The 16,596-nt window shown below is 49.3% G+C and overlaps 1 protein-coding gene and 1 long non-coding RNA gene across 4 annotated transcripts; both read right to left on the bottom strand.

Annotated features, from left to right (window-relative positions):
- Positions 1 to 40: 40 nt before the first annotated feature.
- LOC122388208 lies at positions 41 to 4,929 on the bottom strand. Its single transcript, XR_006257750.1, has 3 exons — positions 4,880 to 4,929; positions 4,401 to 4,526; positions 41 to 98 (listed from the first exon to the last, which is right to left on the bottom strand). It is a non-coding gene; the product is annotated as an uncharacterized LOC122388208 (long non-coding RNA).
- An 800-nt stretch (positions 4,930 to 5,729) lies between these two features.
- On the bottom strand, positions 5,730 to 15,103 carry LOC122388206. 3 transcript variants are annotated; one of them, XM_043379087.1, is made up of 4 exons: positions 15,044 to 15,103; positions 13,672 to 13,784; positions 12,905 to 13,324; positions 5,730 to 6,469 (listed from the first exon to the last, which is right to left on the bottom strand). In XM_043379087.1, the coding sequence occupies exons 2-4, from the start codon at positions 13,762 to 13,764 to the stop codon at positions 6,353 to 6,355; spliced, it is 630 nt and encodes a 209-aa protein (XP_043235022.1). In that variant the 5' UTR covers positions 13,765 to 13,784; positions 15,044 to 15,103; the 3' UTR covers positions 5,730 to 6,352. The 3 variants fall into 3 exon arrangements, with proteins under 3 accessions (XP_043235022.1, XP_043235021.1, XP_043235020.1); XM_043379086.1 differs by having other exon boundaries at positions 12,905 to 13,327; positions 15,036 to 15,077; XM_043379085.1 differs by having other exon boundaries at positions 12,905 to 13,327; positions 15,044 to 15,072.
- Positions 15,104 to 16,596: the final 1,493 nt, after the last annotated feature.

Genomic DNA, 16,596 nt, shown 5'->3' with positions numbered 1-16,596 from the left:
CGACATATAACCCCGCCCATGAGACATGGTCAGTGACCTCACCCGGGGCCGGGGCAGCCGACAGAGAACAGCAGCAGCGCCGAGCCACCGCCGCTGACCTGGCGACATATAACCCAGCCCGGGAGGACGGTCAGTAATGTAACCCGGGGTCCGGGCAGCAGACGGAGAGCAGCAGCACCGAGCCACCACCGCTGTCCTGCCAAGTACGAGGACGGTCTGTCAAATAACCCAGCCCGCACAGACGGTCATTATTCAGTACAGGAGCCCATACCCTGAAATTTTTATGAAAATCTGATCGTTCGTTTAGGACCCGGTCAAGATGTCTCGATTCGCTGCCAAGTATAGAAAACATAGCCCGGTGAAGGACTGCTCCGGTTGTTTTTCAATAGAAAAACACAATTCTAACGAATAGTGTTGGTCTATTTCAAACCAACCTGCGGTTACTGTATTCAGTAATGCAGCCCAGGGCCGGGACAGCTCACAGAGAGAAGCAGCAGCGCCGAGCCACCACCGCTGACCTGCCGACCGCGGAGCGAGAGACGATAAATCCCCACTGGCGGGAAGCGACTTGTCACCTAACCCCAATCGCGGGAAAATAGCCTGTAAATGACCCAAATCGCGGACACAGACTTGTCATAATCCAACCCATGAGCAGCGGTTTGTAAATATCCCACAGTAGGTACCCAAACCTGTAAGTTCACGAGAGAACAATTTGTCACAGATCAGAATTCATTCAAGAACCATGTAAGCAGTGACCTCCCCTTGTCACCTAGTGCATCAAGTACACGCCTTAAAACTTGGTAGCAGAGGAGGAGCATGCTGATCGAGCCGCTAAATAAATATATGGGAACTTTTCACAGAGAGACTGACAGCCCACGACTAGGGAGAGACACAAACGGGACCGTGATGTCATCAACCGGTGACAAGTTCTATGATTCGTAAGCCGGGCGAGGGCGAGGTCTGGTGGCGCCGTCAAAAGGCCACGTCCTAGTGGTTACCGAGGTGTCATTGCTAAGGAACTTCTGTGCCACGGGCCTAAGGTGACCTACACGACACAAGCTTTTTGAGTTCATACTAATTTTTAGTCCCATAAAAATTGCTTGATTCCAAATGGAATCCAAATGTAGGAGTGTTCATCAAGCTGAAGCTAAATCATAGTGATAAAAGTGCTACTTGATGTAAAAATATTCCATTGCCTCGAAACATTTTATTTATTTACAGATTTGGTTTCCGGGTCTCGATCCGGGCTTTTTGGTTGTGACGGACAAAAGAACACAATCGAAATATCATTTTATTTCGGAATATATTAATGTGCCATGGTTAGGTACCAATAACAACGGAACTCGCATGAGCCATATGAGCACGATTATCACAGTCCAATGAAGTTAAATAAACAAAGCAAATCAATTGAAGTCAGCAATGGAAAACACGACATTTTGTAGTGGAAAACGTTACAAAGTTAAGGCACAAAATCACAAGGTCACAGCTAACACTGCAGTGGGTCATGCAGTCGATAGCAAAATGCGTATGACATTTGTTACTAGTAAAATGGAAAAATATAGCTCAGTTTCCCCAGGCAGCAATGTCGCGATTAATGAGATTCAGTGCAAGTCAAGCATACAAGAAATAAACGGTGTCAATTGAGAGCTCGAGCCGGCTCGACCAGATACTTGGGCAATGCCACGGGTAGGCTCAAGCCCAGGGTTGCGACCGACCGGACGGAACAAAACAAGCACACAACTGACAATCAACTGATTGGAAGCGCAACACCTCTCAGTAAAAAGTACAACGTGACATTCCACGTTAAGTCAACTTCATTCGACTGAGGTCGGCTGCCTATAATCGCACAAACCACTTCATGTTAGAGTGAACGTTAATATCAATTACATCCGATAGGTCAGTTGCCAAGTAGGCCAGCCGCGCAGACACTACGCCGCTTCCATCAGCACCGCCATACATTTCACTTGGTCATCACCAGCTGTCAGCATTGCTTTTACGCTGCCAGCACAGACTCCATCACCTCTACATAGTACGGACTACATCACGGGCTCCGTAGCCCCTGCGCAGTCTGCGCGGGGCGCATACAATTCCAGGACACTTGACACTCGGAGCATTCGATACCAAAGTCGCCCGTCGCACGTCGCCCGAGTACTCTCGACAGCCGATGGCCGGGTTTCTACGGTAGGAAATGGTGGCATTATCTGGCATCTACCACCCGTGCACCACCACCGGCGGCCTGCCGAGGTCGGCTGCCGTCGGAGGTCCAGTACTGACGGCGGCCGGCCGGTGGTCTCCGCTGTCCGCCGGCGGTTTCAGCAGTCCGCCGTCCCCGCAGTATGTGACGGGTACGTGGTACCGCTGGCCGCTGTGTGCCCCGCGCACCGGCACCCCCGGCGGTGTCTCTGAGTGTTGGGCGCATTCTTCTCGGCCGAGCTGTCTGTAGCGCAGCAGCACCACCACCCACCAGTACCACTCAACGGCGAACAGCAGTAGAAGGTAGTGGAACAGGCGGAACGAGCACCGGCCGGCCGGCCGCGACTCACAGAACTCGGTCAGGAAGGTCCTGTGACCGGTCTCGGCGGCTATAGCCAGCCCGAACACGCCGACCGACAGCGTCAGCAGCTCGGCGCCGTACGTCAGCAGCCAGAGCAGCAGCAGCGGCCGGCGGCGGCGCGCGGCGCCCAGCAGCAGACCGCCGGCCAGCAGCGCCAGCAGCAGCGCGCCGCCGGCCGCCAGTCCTAGCCGACCGGCCAGCGGCGCCTCGGCGGCCAGCACGCCAGCCAGCACGGCCAGCGTCACCGCCACCAGCAGCAGGTAGCACACGTAGAACACGCCGATAGCGACGGCGCCGCGCCGCAGGTCCAGCCAGCCGCAGCACCGGTGCGCCATCGCACCGCGGGCCGAGTCGACCGCGCCACGGGAGAGAGTCACCGCCAAAACAGACACGGTGCGTGGGGCGGTCTCACCACCGAACCCGTTCGAGCCGCTGCAGCCGGAACTGACCCCGACACGGGACGGATATCGCCGCCAAACACCGGCAGTGACAGCACGCGGCACGGCCACGCCACCGAATCCGTCCGACCGCACACGATTCACACAGCACACATCCCCGCGTCCGTGCTGCACCAACAGCGACAGCCCACCTTACCGCCCGACCGGAGCGTGCGCTGTTGGCACCGGGCCAAGCGGTGGCGCTCGGCCCTTTCCCGGCCAGTGACGTCACCTTGGTTGACGTCACTCACTCGCCACCGACGGTCGCCCGGCGGCGGGCGCCGTCCTTCCCACTCGCTGTGATTCACCGACGTGATGCCCTATTATGGCTCCCGCCTCTCGGGTGACGGTGCACTCAGAGGCTTGCTGACGGTTCTATCGTTGGAAAAGACGGCGTTCGATCTCACACCACTTACGAAGAGGACAAACTACTCGAGTCTTGATGATTTCCTGCCAATGTTCCACCAAATTCTCCCAGATATTGCGTATTATTGCACTTGGACGTTATTTCTCCATGTCATTTCTTCCGGTGAGACTCGCTTTTCGTTTGTGCGTCATGTAATGTTTGTAGTGCTTTTGTTTCGTCAATTCATTTCGTAATCCAGAAATCAGGAAAACACTACCACTCAAAGCTGCCGAAAATAAAAAAGCACGCACTAAAATTGAATCGTAACTTGTCACGCCAAAACTGGCAGGCATATACCCGCTTAACGTATGTACTTAAAGGGACCCTCCCACCTTCAAAAAGTTTATGAATTGGCATGAAAGTGATGTCGCTCGATTCAAAAAGAGCGAAAACGAATATCTACCAAATTTCACCGAAAAATATTCACCGGTTTTCAAGATATTAGACTTTTACTTTTGTTTACTTTTTGGGATCTCCGCTGTTCCTAGCGACTTTATTTGCAAGCAATAGTTTGGCAGTTAAAAGTGCGGCACTTGTTGCGCGCAAAGCAGCATATACCACCGCGTGCTACAAAACGTTTTAGTCAAACATTTAAAAATCGTTAGATATCTGCGCTGACGTCACACATTCAAAGGGGTATTCCTATGCATTAGCCCCTCTGAATCAAAATGCTGCAATTTTGAAATTCAATATTTCCGATTTAAGGCATTTCTCGATGTTGTGAGTGCCGAAACCGGTAATTGTGAGCCAGGGACCCCATTTTGGCTATCTCAACTCAAATCTAATGTTAAGGTGGGAGGGTCCCTTTAACCCAGTATACCCAGTATGCACTTACCCCCAATATGCGTCGCCTTAAAATACCTGCCAAGTGCTGACCTGGGGGGGGGGGGGGGGAGGAAGACAGGGGCAGATACTATATCAAACTATTTAAAGGGAAGCATGTGGTCAGCTGCTGAGCTGCACTGTTTAACCAGTTGATTCGACAGGCTGCCGCTGGACCCACCTGCACCAGCGCAGACTGCTGGGCGTCGGTCAGCACAGCGCGCTGCAGACACAGCTGGACCAGCGCGCCGCGGCTGGCCAGCAGCTGGCACCAGCGGCGCACCAGCGGATCGCCGCTCACAGACTCCTGACGGCGGCACACAGCCCGAGAAGAGGGTCAGCTAACGTCACTAACTGGGCGAGTGGCATGGTCACTACAGAACTGCTGCGGCCAACGCATGGCAAACAATACACTTGTAAGCTTATACGTCGATACCTTTAGTTTGTTTCACTTTCCGACGTGTGATATGCTCCGCTGTTGCTAGTACCAATGTCGATAGTCGGACAAACAACGAGCGATGAAAACAGCTAATGATCGGCGCAGATACCCGATATAATACCGCACACGGCATTCTGAGCTCCGAATTACGCATGGCGAGGGTTCTCGGTTCCACTATTAGCGGAGGGTCAGGAGGGTGCGGCAGGCAGCGCGGTACGCACCTGTCGCCTTCGGCAGAGGGCGCTGGCGGCGGCGGCCTCCGGGACCCGGCCGCAAATTCCCAATAGTGCTACACGCTACGCACAGCCCAGGCGGGTGACGTCACGGTGTCGTCACTCGCGTCCGGGGCATGCGCATGGGGGCCCGCTCGGCTCTGGAGGCGCCGGGGGTAGGCGTCTCAGAGAGATCTGCACGGCCGATGGGAGGGGTTCCGAGATGTGCACGGCCGATGGGAGGGCTCGAAGACCACTGCTCTGATGCTTTAGTCAACTACACTGCGAACGATTTATCGGGTTTATCCGACGCAAGGGAAGTTGCGGCGAAAGAACCTGAGGTTGTTGCGTCATGCAGCATTATGGTAATCGAAATGTACTCTGCTCGTGCGGTGCGAGTTGGAGTGTTGGCTCGGTGGTAGGGCGAGCTGTGCACGGCTGGTGGCAGGTTTTGAGGACCAACATTCCACCACGGCTCAAGTAAGCGTATCCGTCGTGAATGATTTACGCACCAGATGTTTGACAAAGCAAATGACCTCAAACAAGTGACACCGAATAGCGAGATGCTACGTTATTGCAACGTAGGTGAACGAGATGCACTCGCATCAATTACGAGTTTGACGGCAGCTGTAGCTGATCCGTTTATACCAAGGCTATAGAACGTTTATACATAGTGTTCGGCGGTGTCCCTGGGTTTAGGTAAGTTGAGGTAGAAGAACAGCAAATTTCCAGCCAGTTTCTGTTCTCGGGTTTTGACGTTACATCTCAAAGCCAAATCTTTGCAGTTCACGTGGATGTTCAAAATGCCTGAAGATTCATTTTTTTCGAAAAAACATCCTTTTCCATTGAACACCACAGGTGCAGAAACAACACTACCCACAAATCCAACACGAATTACAGTCTAACAGGTCTAACACCATCACGGTCAAATTCAACACCCAGCGCACCGACTCGCTCTATCGTCTGGAGGAAGATAGGCCCCTCTTGTACGGAGACACAAGTCAAAATCGTTTTCAAGTGATTCTAAATGGTCCGCACTCCGCACTCCGCAGACCATCAATATCAATCTCAATCTAAATACGTTACCAAGATTATAGACATATTCGTCCAAGGAAACTGCGAATTCGGGATGAGTCTCCGTGCAAGAGGGGCCTATCTTCATACAGACGATGGATTGAGTCAGCGCACCCAACAAACGCCAGCAATAGCCCCTTGAATTCGCCCCTTAGGTCCGCGCTTGGATAACTAACAAGGTAATTATCCATGGTCCGCGTGTGGTTCGTGCATAGACTCGTATATTGTTCTCGTAAGTTTCCTTAACCTGTATCTGGACTAGCGAATAGACCCCACCTCGTCTAACTATTGCTTGGCTGATAGATGCGACGTCACATAACCCGCACGCCAATGAGCGTGGCGTCAGGCTATGACGTCATCTCCCGCGACAACCAGCCACTCAGCGCTGGAGGTGCGTAGCGTGTAGCATTATTGGGAATTTGCGACCCGGCCGGCGCTCCAGGCGCGTGAAGCAGCCAGCGGCAGCAGCGGCCGCAGCGGTAACCCATCGCCGAACCAGCGGGGCAGGTCCGTCACACAGCAGTCCTGGAAACGAACGGCACGGCGCGGTCAAACAAGACCGAACTGTGGGGAACACCTTCACCAGAATAAACTACATTGGGTGCCGACTCCAGCAGCATATTAATGTGCACTGTGCAGTGTGCAGTATCCAGTGCACATAGAGTCAAAGCCGAGCAACAGCCATTGCATAAGAGTTTTACCCTATGGCAGATCCGATAGCGAAAAGAATATGAGCCTGTTCGCCTTTTCATGACGATAAGGTAGCATTGATTTTTAACCCTCGCCGGCCGAGGGGGAGGGGGGGGCGGGTGCCCCCCCCCCCCAAAGGGTTTTTTCGTGATAGCTCCGAACACGCTGGCAATAGAGAGCTGAAACTTGGCATACCTAACCTTTGATTCAAGCCGGATCTTTTGACACCAACCGCATTTTCGGGTCAGGTCAGGTCACTGACCTATGACGTCTTAACCCTATTAGTGGCAGGCTCCTGGCTACCCCCTATTAGTGGCAGGGGGGGCTGTTTACGACCCCCCCTTGATATCTCGAGTTCTAACGGGCCGATTTTCAAAATTCAAACGGCATTCGATTTCGCTCAACGAGATCTACATTTCTAAAAAAAAATAAAATTGAAAAATGTCAATAGGGGGGTAGAGGGGGGTAAAAACGGGCAAATTGCAGATACATTTTAGACTGTTTATCACGGCCAGGTTTCTGAAGCAATCTTAACGCAACTTTTGCCGATCGATAGAGAATGAACCAGGAATTCACATGGATCCTAAAAATATGCATTTTCAAAAATCATAGGCGGATACAGATCATTGAGATTGGGGGTACACAAAAAGTATAGTAAATAAGGTTTTTGTTGGTACTGTTTCTAAAAAGGGTGGCAATGGTCTTGTTATGTTACAATTTTCTTATGAGAGAACGACTAAAATTGTATTGGTCATGCATAGGCGGTGTCAGGGCACCTATGTTGGGAGGTAAAAAATAACCCCCCTTTTTGGACGCCTGGATCCGCCTATTATAGCAAAAACGTGCCGAGGATGCACAATAACTTTGTATATGTTATCACATGATACCTTTCATTCACTGTTCGTAAAACTGGTGCAGCATCGTGATCTTCGCCCAAATGACTCGCTTCACGAATAGGAACCCCCAATTCCCAGTGCTCTGGAGCCGCCCCTGGTAAAGTTATGAACTTGAAATTTTCAGGGAATGTGCCCAATTTAGTTTTAGGAAAAGTCAGAAAATTTCAGCATCGTAGCTTCAGCGGTTTCGGAGATATTCCCGAAAAACCTGAGGGGTGGATAAAAACAACCCCCCCCCCTGCCACTAATAGGGTTAAGTGAACCTCTGCACGGTCTTCGGATGTCGCAACTTCGCAACGCCCTCACTGCCAGAGGAGCTTTCACAGGGAAATGAAACTTGCAGGATCTAGTATCCATTATGAGTCTCACAACTTGTTTATCTCAGATTTTCCCTAAAGGTCATATGAGGTCAGGTCATTTTCGTGACCTCACCATTATAAGTCAATGGCGAAAAATGAAAACTGCTATTCTGGCGCCGGAAACGATCTAAAACTAGCTCAAGCACACAGAATCATGATTTTATGCACTCCTTGCAAGGTTAGATGCGTCACTTTTGCAATGCTGACCTTGCGTGATGTCATTTATGACGTCATCAAGGTCATATTAGTTTTTCTTCAATAACTCCCGATCAAATTGAGCTAGCGAGTCGGGAAAGCCACCAATGGACTCAGGAAGACCTGCCGAATCGAATGATATGCGACATGACCTCCTTCGACCAGCTTCGTGACCTGGGGGCGCTAACCTGACCGTGACCTGAGGTCAACACCCTAAGTTGACCTCACCCAAACAAAAAGTATATCGTTCGACGCGCCTGAGCGAGGCGAACGCGATGGTGCCAAAATCGCGGCTCTGCGGCCGTTTTTTTTTGCGAAGTTATTCACCAAAAACTGAACCGTACCTTGGGGCACTTGACCTGACCTCAGAGGTCACCGGTTGACCTATGACCTTAAAATTTGGTATGAATCTCTGCGTCTCGTAACGGCGCACACGCTCGTTTTTTTCCGCGACGCGCTAGCTCCGCCAGGGGCGAAACGGCGAGGGGGGGGGGGGTTGTACCCGCCCCCCCCCCCCCTCGGCCGGCGCGTATGTAGAAAACGAGGGTTAACCCTCTCCCATATTGGTGTTTTGCCAGCCGTGAACGTATGCAGGGGCGTCGCCGACGGGGGGGTCGCGGGGGTCGCGACCCCCCCACTCGTGAGAACCGGGGGGGTCGACCCCCCCCCCCCCACTTTTGGCGATGCTGAGAATGCTTTTTTTAGCTATCATGTCAGTGTAGTTGGCGTAGCCAACTACAATAGTAGCCACTAGAATAGTAGCAACTATTCTAGTCCCTTTTTATCCCTCAAAGGAGTGAGCGCGCCAAAACTGACCCAAGTCTTCGTCTGATTGTCAAAATAATGGTTGCAGTCGATTCGTCGGATGACGTATCAGTAACTACGAGGTGCCTAATTAGCCTCAGCCCTGACTACCCTCGGACCTGCCTGCATAGGGGGAATGGGGTCAGATGGTGGACCCCTCTCGGGCTTTCCCAATAAGACGCGCAAAAAGGAGCCTATTGCAACGAAACTTCCAGTGACCTCGAGTTAATCAATTTTACACCTACCCTAGTCCCTAAAAATTTATTGGTCCTGATTCGAATATTAGATTATAATATAGATTACCTTGGTTTACTTTTTTAGTTTTATTTTCTTCCACTTAAAAATGTTGTTTTTGGAACTGATTTCGAGTTTAGCGCCCGTTTGAACATCAGAAGTAGTTTTGATAAATGGTGGTTATGTAACATGTTACGAAACTATCGTTGGTGGTTGTCGCCCACTATACGTAGATGGCCGGCAGGAAGCCTGCTGGTCGACCTGACCTGACCCGACCCGATCTAATGCATGGAGTCATCATCTTTGTTCAAAACTAGCATGAAACTCGTACTCGGAACCCCGATAACAGTTCTAGCAGGCTCACAAAGCTCTAGCAGGTCAGATTTTTCCTACTTTTGAGCGTTGACCTAAGATGACCCGGCTAAGACCTTGAAATTGGGCATCATCGGCTGTCTCTCATCACGGGCAGCATCCTCGCTTTTCCGCGAAGCTCTACCTCGATCAGGGGCTGAAAGCATACCTTAACGTTACGTTGGTAAATGTTTTACCTTAGCGACCCGTAAAACACGAATAAGAGCTACAACGACACAGAAAGCGTATTCGACAGCTTTTTTAAAGCTCTTCCACCAACTTCGCCTCAGATATGCCTTCGGGTCTATGGCTTGTGTACCACAGATGCTTAACAGCTAAATGGACGGATTTTGCCGAAACATTTGTTCTGTAACAACATATGATTCAGTGAATGTGTATGATATTCATGTTATTACCATCGTGTTTGTTTCGTCGAAACACTTCACATGGCTTATTTGAACTTAAAAACTTAACTAGAAAACTTGACATCAGGTAAAGGTCATGTCCTGACCGCAAAAGAACCTGCTGCATATGGATCGATCTGTGTTGCTGAGCTGAACACACTCCAGGTGCTGTCATCGCTCTACCGCGTCTCCATCGAAAGTTATTGTCGAAAATGTGTTAGAGACCTTTGATGACCTAATGACTGACCATTCGAGTCACCACTGGTCATTAGCTGCACCTTGTCTCTAAAATGAGCAGAGGTGCCATGTCTACAAAAGTATCTATAGTTTTTAGCATATTGGTTCAAAGGAGAGGGCATTCGTGCTTTTTCCCATAGTTTATCATGATTGGTGAGGTCACATATTTGACCTGACTTCACTTCTCAGATGTAAAACCCCAGATTCATGAACTGTTGGCACCTATAATCCCATTCATTACACCAAATTTCAGACTTATATGTGATAATATATAGTAATGACAAGATTGCAGTTTTTAGAGGCGTTAAAAACTGAACTTGGCATGACATTGTGACCTGACCTCAGTTGACCTGTGCTTGATTTTTATGCACGATGCAAAAGTTATGTATGTACAATAAGATATACCGCTGCTTTCGTGGCGCTGCGCGCCGAGGTTTTTCTCAACACACGAAAAAACCCGGGAGTATGGCTAAAACACCCCTACCCATCAAGACGATGACCGGAAACCCGACCCCCCCACTCAAAAATCCGTGGCGACGCCCCTGAACGTATGGGAGGGGGGAGGGTACTTTGGACCAATCCCCTTGCCATTCGGCCCCTGATCGAGCTAGAGCTTCGCGGAAAAAACGAGCGTGTTGCCCGTGACGAGAGGAAGCCGGTGCTACCCAAGTTTAAGGTCCTAGGTCATTGGTTGACCTTCCAGGTCAGGTCTATGACCCAAAAGTCGGGAAAATCGGGACCTGTTAGAACGTCGTAAAGTGTGGCTGCTAAGAGGTTTTTCGGGGCACTGATCACGAATATTATGTTAGTTTTGATCACCGATGATGCCTTCATGCATTTAGGCCAGGTCGGGTCAGGCCAGGTCAGGTCAACCAGTAGGGGTCCTGCCGGGTATTCGTAGTAGGTGTCAACCGCCTCTGACAGCTTCGTAACATGTTACGGAGGCACCAAAACTACTTCGAAAATGTTCAACTGGTTGCTAAATTCGAATTCAGCTCCAAAAACTGGCCTAGTACATGTAAAGTCCGCCCCACACTGGACCTCGCACGCGGGTTGCGAGTTTGCGGGTTTTGAGTTTGCGGGCATAATACTAATTCATAGAGTGATAAGACCGTTCCCTTATGGTAGCTTTATGAATGCAATGAAGCCGGTACACCTTCAGAAAATTACATATAGTCGCAATAACAGCGTAACAATTAACAAACCAAAATTCGACTCCAACGAAAAACCCGCAAACCTCACAGAACTCGCAGACCTCGCAGCGAGGCAAATTGAAAGTTGACTCAAAATCAACTTTTGGAATGCGATGCAAGGTGGCTCGCATGCTAAAAACATGCGGACTCGCTTGTTACATAGTGATGTGGGTCACTCAACTTAGAGTTTATTCTTAAATTTGGAAGAAACCCGAAAACCCAAAAACTCGCAACCCGCTTGCGAGGTCCAGTGTGGGGCCGCCTTAAAACTTAAAAAGTGAATCGAGGTCATCAAAGGTCAATTACCTGACCTGACCTTCATGTGACCTTGACACCCATCCTAATGCATGGGAGCAACATCATATCACATGTTTGAACGCTTAAAACCACGAAAAGACTGCAAACGCGCGGCTAATGCGAGCCGACATACACCGAATCGCGATTCCGGCCAAACATGATCTCGAAAAGCAGGTCACAGGTCAAAGGTCAGTTGGGTCAGGGTCATGAAATTTTCAGGGTAGGTGTTAAAATTGATAAACGCGAGGGTACTGAAAGTTTCGTCGCGATCAGCCGCTTTTTACGAGAGGTATTCGCGAAAAACCGAGGAGGGGTCCATTCGACCCCCCACCCCTCCCCCTATATGGGCGAGGGTTCAGGTCCTAGGTCATTGGTTGACCTTCCAGGTAAGGTCAATGACCCAAAAGTCGGGAAAATCGGGACCTGTTAGAACTTCGTAAAGTGAAGTTGTCAAGGGGTTTTCGGGGTGCTGATCCCGAATTTCATGTTAGTTTTACCAAAGGTGACGCCTTCATGCATTTAGACCAGGTCGGGTCAGGTCAGCTCCACTTCTTCTTAAATTTTCAAATGGTTGTTAAATTCGAAATCGGCTCCAAAAAATAACCTAAAACATATGTAAAACTCGAAAAAGTGAGTCAAGGTCATCAAAAGTCAATGATCTTGACCTGACCTTCAAGTGACCTTGACAACCACCATAATGCATGAAACCAACATCATTTCACATGTTTGAACGTTTAAAACTACAACAAGACTGCAAACGCGCGGATAATGTGAGCCGACATAAGCCGAATCGCGATTACGGCCAAACATGGTCCCGAGAAACAGGTCACAGGTCAAAGGTCATTTGTGTCTGGGTCACACAATTTTCAGGGTAAGTGTAAAAGTGATTAAGTCGAGGCTACTGAGAGTTTGGTCGTGATCGGCCGCTTTTTGCGCGAGTTATTTGCGAAAAACCGTGGGGGTCCGTTTGACCTGGGGGCCAGCCAACCAATGAGTGTGTCAATGACCCAAGTCCCTGGCTTTGGTTTTTGGTGAATAATTTTGACAATATCCTTGAAGAGCTATAACTGTAACGCCGTTGTGTTTGTCTTGTCGATACGCATAAACTGGTAGGCGTACATTATACAGGGTGTATTGAAAGCGACGGATATTTTATCACGACTCGTCGCATTACGATTCGTCGAGGAACGATGCGACTCCTCGTCAAGGAACAGTAACATTATGGAGAGTAACATGATGCTCGAGATGTCGGTGCCCACTTTCTCATACTGACCAGCCCCGATGCCCAGGCGGGACTGACCAGGAGTCGGAGGAGGGTGTCGCCGTCCGCCGGTTGGCCGCAGAGGAGCGCCGTCTCCAGAGAGGGCCGGCAGCGGCCGGCGGTCAGTGCCGCCCGCCCCCACTCGGCCAGCCGGTCACAGGCCGACTCGGACACTGCCGCCGCGCAGAGACCGGCAGCGCCGGGCGGCGGCCGGCGCAGCGCCGCCGTCTCCGGCCCGTCACTGTCCCCGACCGGCCACAGAGGCAGGATGAGGGCAGCACGCACCGGAGCAGCCCGCCGCAGGGCGGCGGTCAGCAGACTCCGCAGCGTGGCCGGATCACATGCAGCACTGGCAGCAGCAGCCGCAGCAGGTGGGCCATCCTCGAGTGCTCTGCGGAGCACGGCGAGAGCACCCGTGTGCTGCCGGCCATGCTTGCTGAGAGGGCTGTCAGAAGATTCCTGCTGAAATATACCAACCAAGGAGTGTGAGCCATGCAGAGTAGCATCTAGGAATGTCAGCCATGCCCACACAGTAAACAAATTGTTTCTTTGTTTCTTTGTTGGGCATTAGGGCTGGCCAAATGCAATGGTCATTGGTCAATCATGCCCCTAGCAACAAAAATATCTGACATGAAGAGAAGAACTGGAGGTGACCAGCAGCACTTGTAATTAACACACATAACACATGCTACAATATCAGCAACCAGCATGGTGACATTTCCCAGAATAAATGCTCTGAGATGAAAGCCAGCCAACATTTCACTTCAGAAGGAGGCCTAACCATAAATAAAACTGTCAAGCTGTACCTGAAGAGCGGGTGGTAGATCAAGGTACTGTGACAGCTCAATCCAAAGGTCTTCTTCATTTAGATTATAGCAGCTTGGTGCAATTTTACTCATTTTACCATGTGAACATCAGGCTGAAAAATGAAAATTGTGTGAAATGACCTCAGAGAGTCAACCTTATATTTCATGAGAACTACAAGGTATGTTCTAGGTCCTAGGACTTTACCCCTTTAATTCAGAAGTTAGTAGAGCTATGGATGCTAACACCTATCAAAGTCAGATTCTGACCATTATACTGTTATACATACAGTCCCAACAATTTGATTTTAGCAGCTTCAGCTAAAATCGAACTGAACTTTGACAATCCAATCGGCACCCGGATCCTGTTCATTCCACACACAAGAATGTCATGTCCATGTGACAAATTTACAGCCACCGGCCCATAGGTACATCCTTCCCTTCACCCCAATTATTGAGGTTCCTGCTAGAATACATCCATATTTTAGAATCTAAAACCAACCCTGATCATCAGAACCGGAAGTCAAAAATCTCCACATCGATACTGGGCTGCTCAGCGTGTCACGAACGCCCCCGGTAATCGATTCCAATTTCCAGACAAGAATGAATGAGATTGAAACAAATGAGAGAAATCAAAATTAGCCATAAAATATTTGGCAGAGCAGGTCTACCCGGGGGGGGGGGGGGTCTACCATAGGCGGCGGAACGGGGAGGGCACCGGGGCACCGTGCCCTCCTTTGATTTTTGCATTTTAACATTAGCCCTATGGGCGTTGCATGGAAAGAATGGGACCAAAAGTTGGCAGTGCCCCCCCCCCCTTAAAGGGACTATCCCACCTTCTAAAATGTTGTTAAAACCAGTTAAATTGTGCCCGACTTTATAGATTGGATGACCAGGAACACGGTTCTGGCATTTATTTTTCATTAAACATCTTAGGCTTCCCATATTCCAAACACAAACTTTCAAATATGTGACGTCACACCCCAAAATTACCTCCTTCCCCAGGCCACATTACTGTCATAAAGCTTCGATTCTTTCTACTCTGTAGGCACCACAACAAAGTTCAGACCAAGTTTTAAGCGATTTTTCAACGAACAAACCCATTTAAATCAGAATGACTAAACGAGGTGACGTCACACTAACGGTCGCTCCATGTTGAAGATAGGGCCTTGCACAAGGCCCATTTTCAAATGAAGGGAACGAATTTCTTCCACACCAAGAGGCCGCGGGGGTTGCAACCTAGATAGATAGTGGTTTCTGAACCTCGCCGCAAACTTGGCTATCTCAACTCAAACCCCATGTTAAAGGTGGGATAGTCCCTTTAATTGAATGTATTCCGCTGCTACTGGGGTCTACCCAGTACCCACTTATTCACCAAACAACGGTTCAACACGACGGTTCACAACTTGGTTCACATGAATCACCGGTTAGAATCAGCTGTTTTCAAGGTCGAGAGCAGAGAGGAAAAATGCTACCATATCACTTACTCGATTGGAAATAAAATCACAAAGGGTTCTTTGAAAATGATATTTTTGGGACGTGCATAAAGTTGCATTATATTCACATTCAGATTCGCGTGCACATTCGCGGACCCCTCAGATTTTGCTCAAAATTGCATAGCTTATAGATTTTGAGCTCCTGATTGCAAAAATCATGTTTTTATTTCACGCCGTCAAGTGGTTCTCAAAATATTCACATTTGTTTTACTGCTAACATATTCAGGACCGTAACACTTATTGGAAAAATCGGACCCCACCAAACTTCTCAAAAACTCCTGAGATGATGTAAACATAAGCGCTGATCCCAAAAACTAATTTTTACTTAACGCCGTCCCATAGTTTTCTCAGGATGAGCATCTAAAGTTCAAGGTCGTTCAAGGTCATGTACCTTTTCTCACCTTTTGGCGCTATTTGGCACGTGACAGCTTTATATTTATGATGAACATTCGCACTACCTCCTACAAAAACAATATACTGAAATCCAAGGGGCGTTGCTGTACCAAAATGTAAAAAAAAGCGTCAAAACCTCTTTCATACAGCTAACAGTTAAATACAAGGGATATTCGAATTTGCCACACATAAAGCAAATTTGTCGGACTTGGTCGGACCCCTCCGATATCGTTCAAAATCTCAGGAATGATGCTCCTTGACCTCCTGAACATGAAAATGGTACTCCCTTTGAACGCCGTCAAGAACTTTTCCAGATATACGCATCCATGCACATTCAAATTGCCTAGGTGTTGCATATGCACGTTCGGCGGACCCCTCCGATTTCGTTCAAAATCTCAGGAATGATGCTCCTTGACCTCCTGAACATGAAAATGGTACTCCTTTTGAACGCCGTCAAGAACTTTTCCAGATATACGCATCCATGCACATTCAAATTGCCTAGGTATGCATATGCACGTTCAGCGGACCCCTCCGATTTCGTTCAAAATCTCAGGAATGATGCTCCTTGACCTCCTTAACATGAAAATGGTACTCCCTTTGAACGCCGTCAAGAACTTTTCCAGATATACGCATCCATGCACATTCAAATTGCCTAGGTGTTGCATATGCACGTTCAGCGGACCCCTCCGATTTCGTTCAAAATCTCAGGAATGATGCTCCTTGACCTCCTGAACATGAAAATGGCACTCCCTTTGAACGCCGTCAAGAACTTTTCCAGATATACGCATCCATGTACATTCAAATTGCCTAGGTGTTGCATATGCACGTTCGGCGGACCCCTCCGATTTCGTTCAAAATCTCAGGAATAATGCTCCTTGACCTCCTGAACATGAAAATGGTACTCCCTTTGAACGCCGTCAAGAACTTTTCCAGATATGCGCATCCATGCACATTCAAATTGCCTAGGTGTTGCATATGCACGTTCGGCGGACCCCTCCGATTTCGTTCAAAATCTCAGGAATGATGCTCCTTGACCTCC

The sequence above is a fragment of the Amphibalanus amphitrite genome, unplaced genomic scaffold (assembly GCF_019059575.1).
Source record: "Amphibalanus amphitrite isolate SeventyFive unplaced genomic scaffold, NRLGWU_Aamphi_draft 000313F_arrow, whole genome shotgun sequence".
Lineage (NCBI taxonomy): Eukaryota > Metazoa > Arthropoda > Thecostraca > Balanomorpha > Balanidae > Amphibalanus > Amphibalanus amphitrite.
This window is presented reverse-complemented; position numbering and strand designations above follow the sequence as displayed.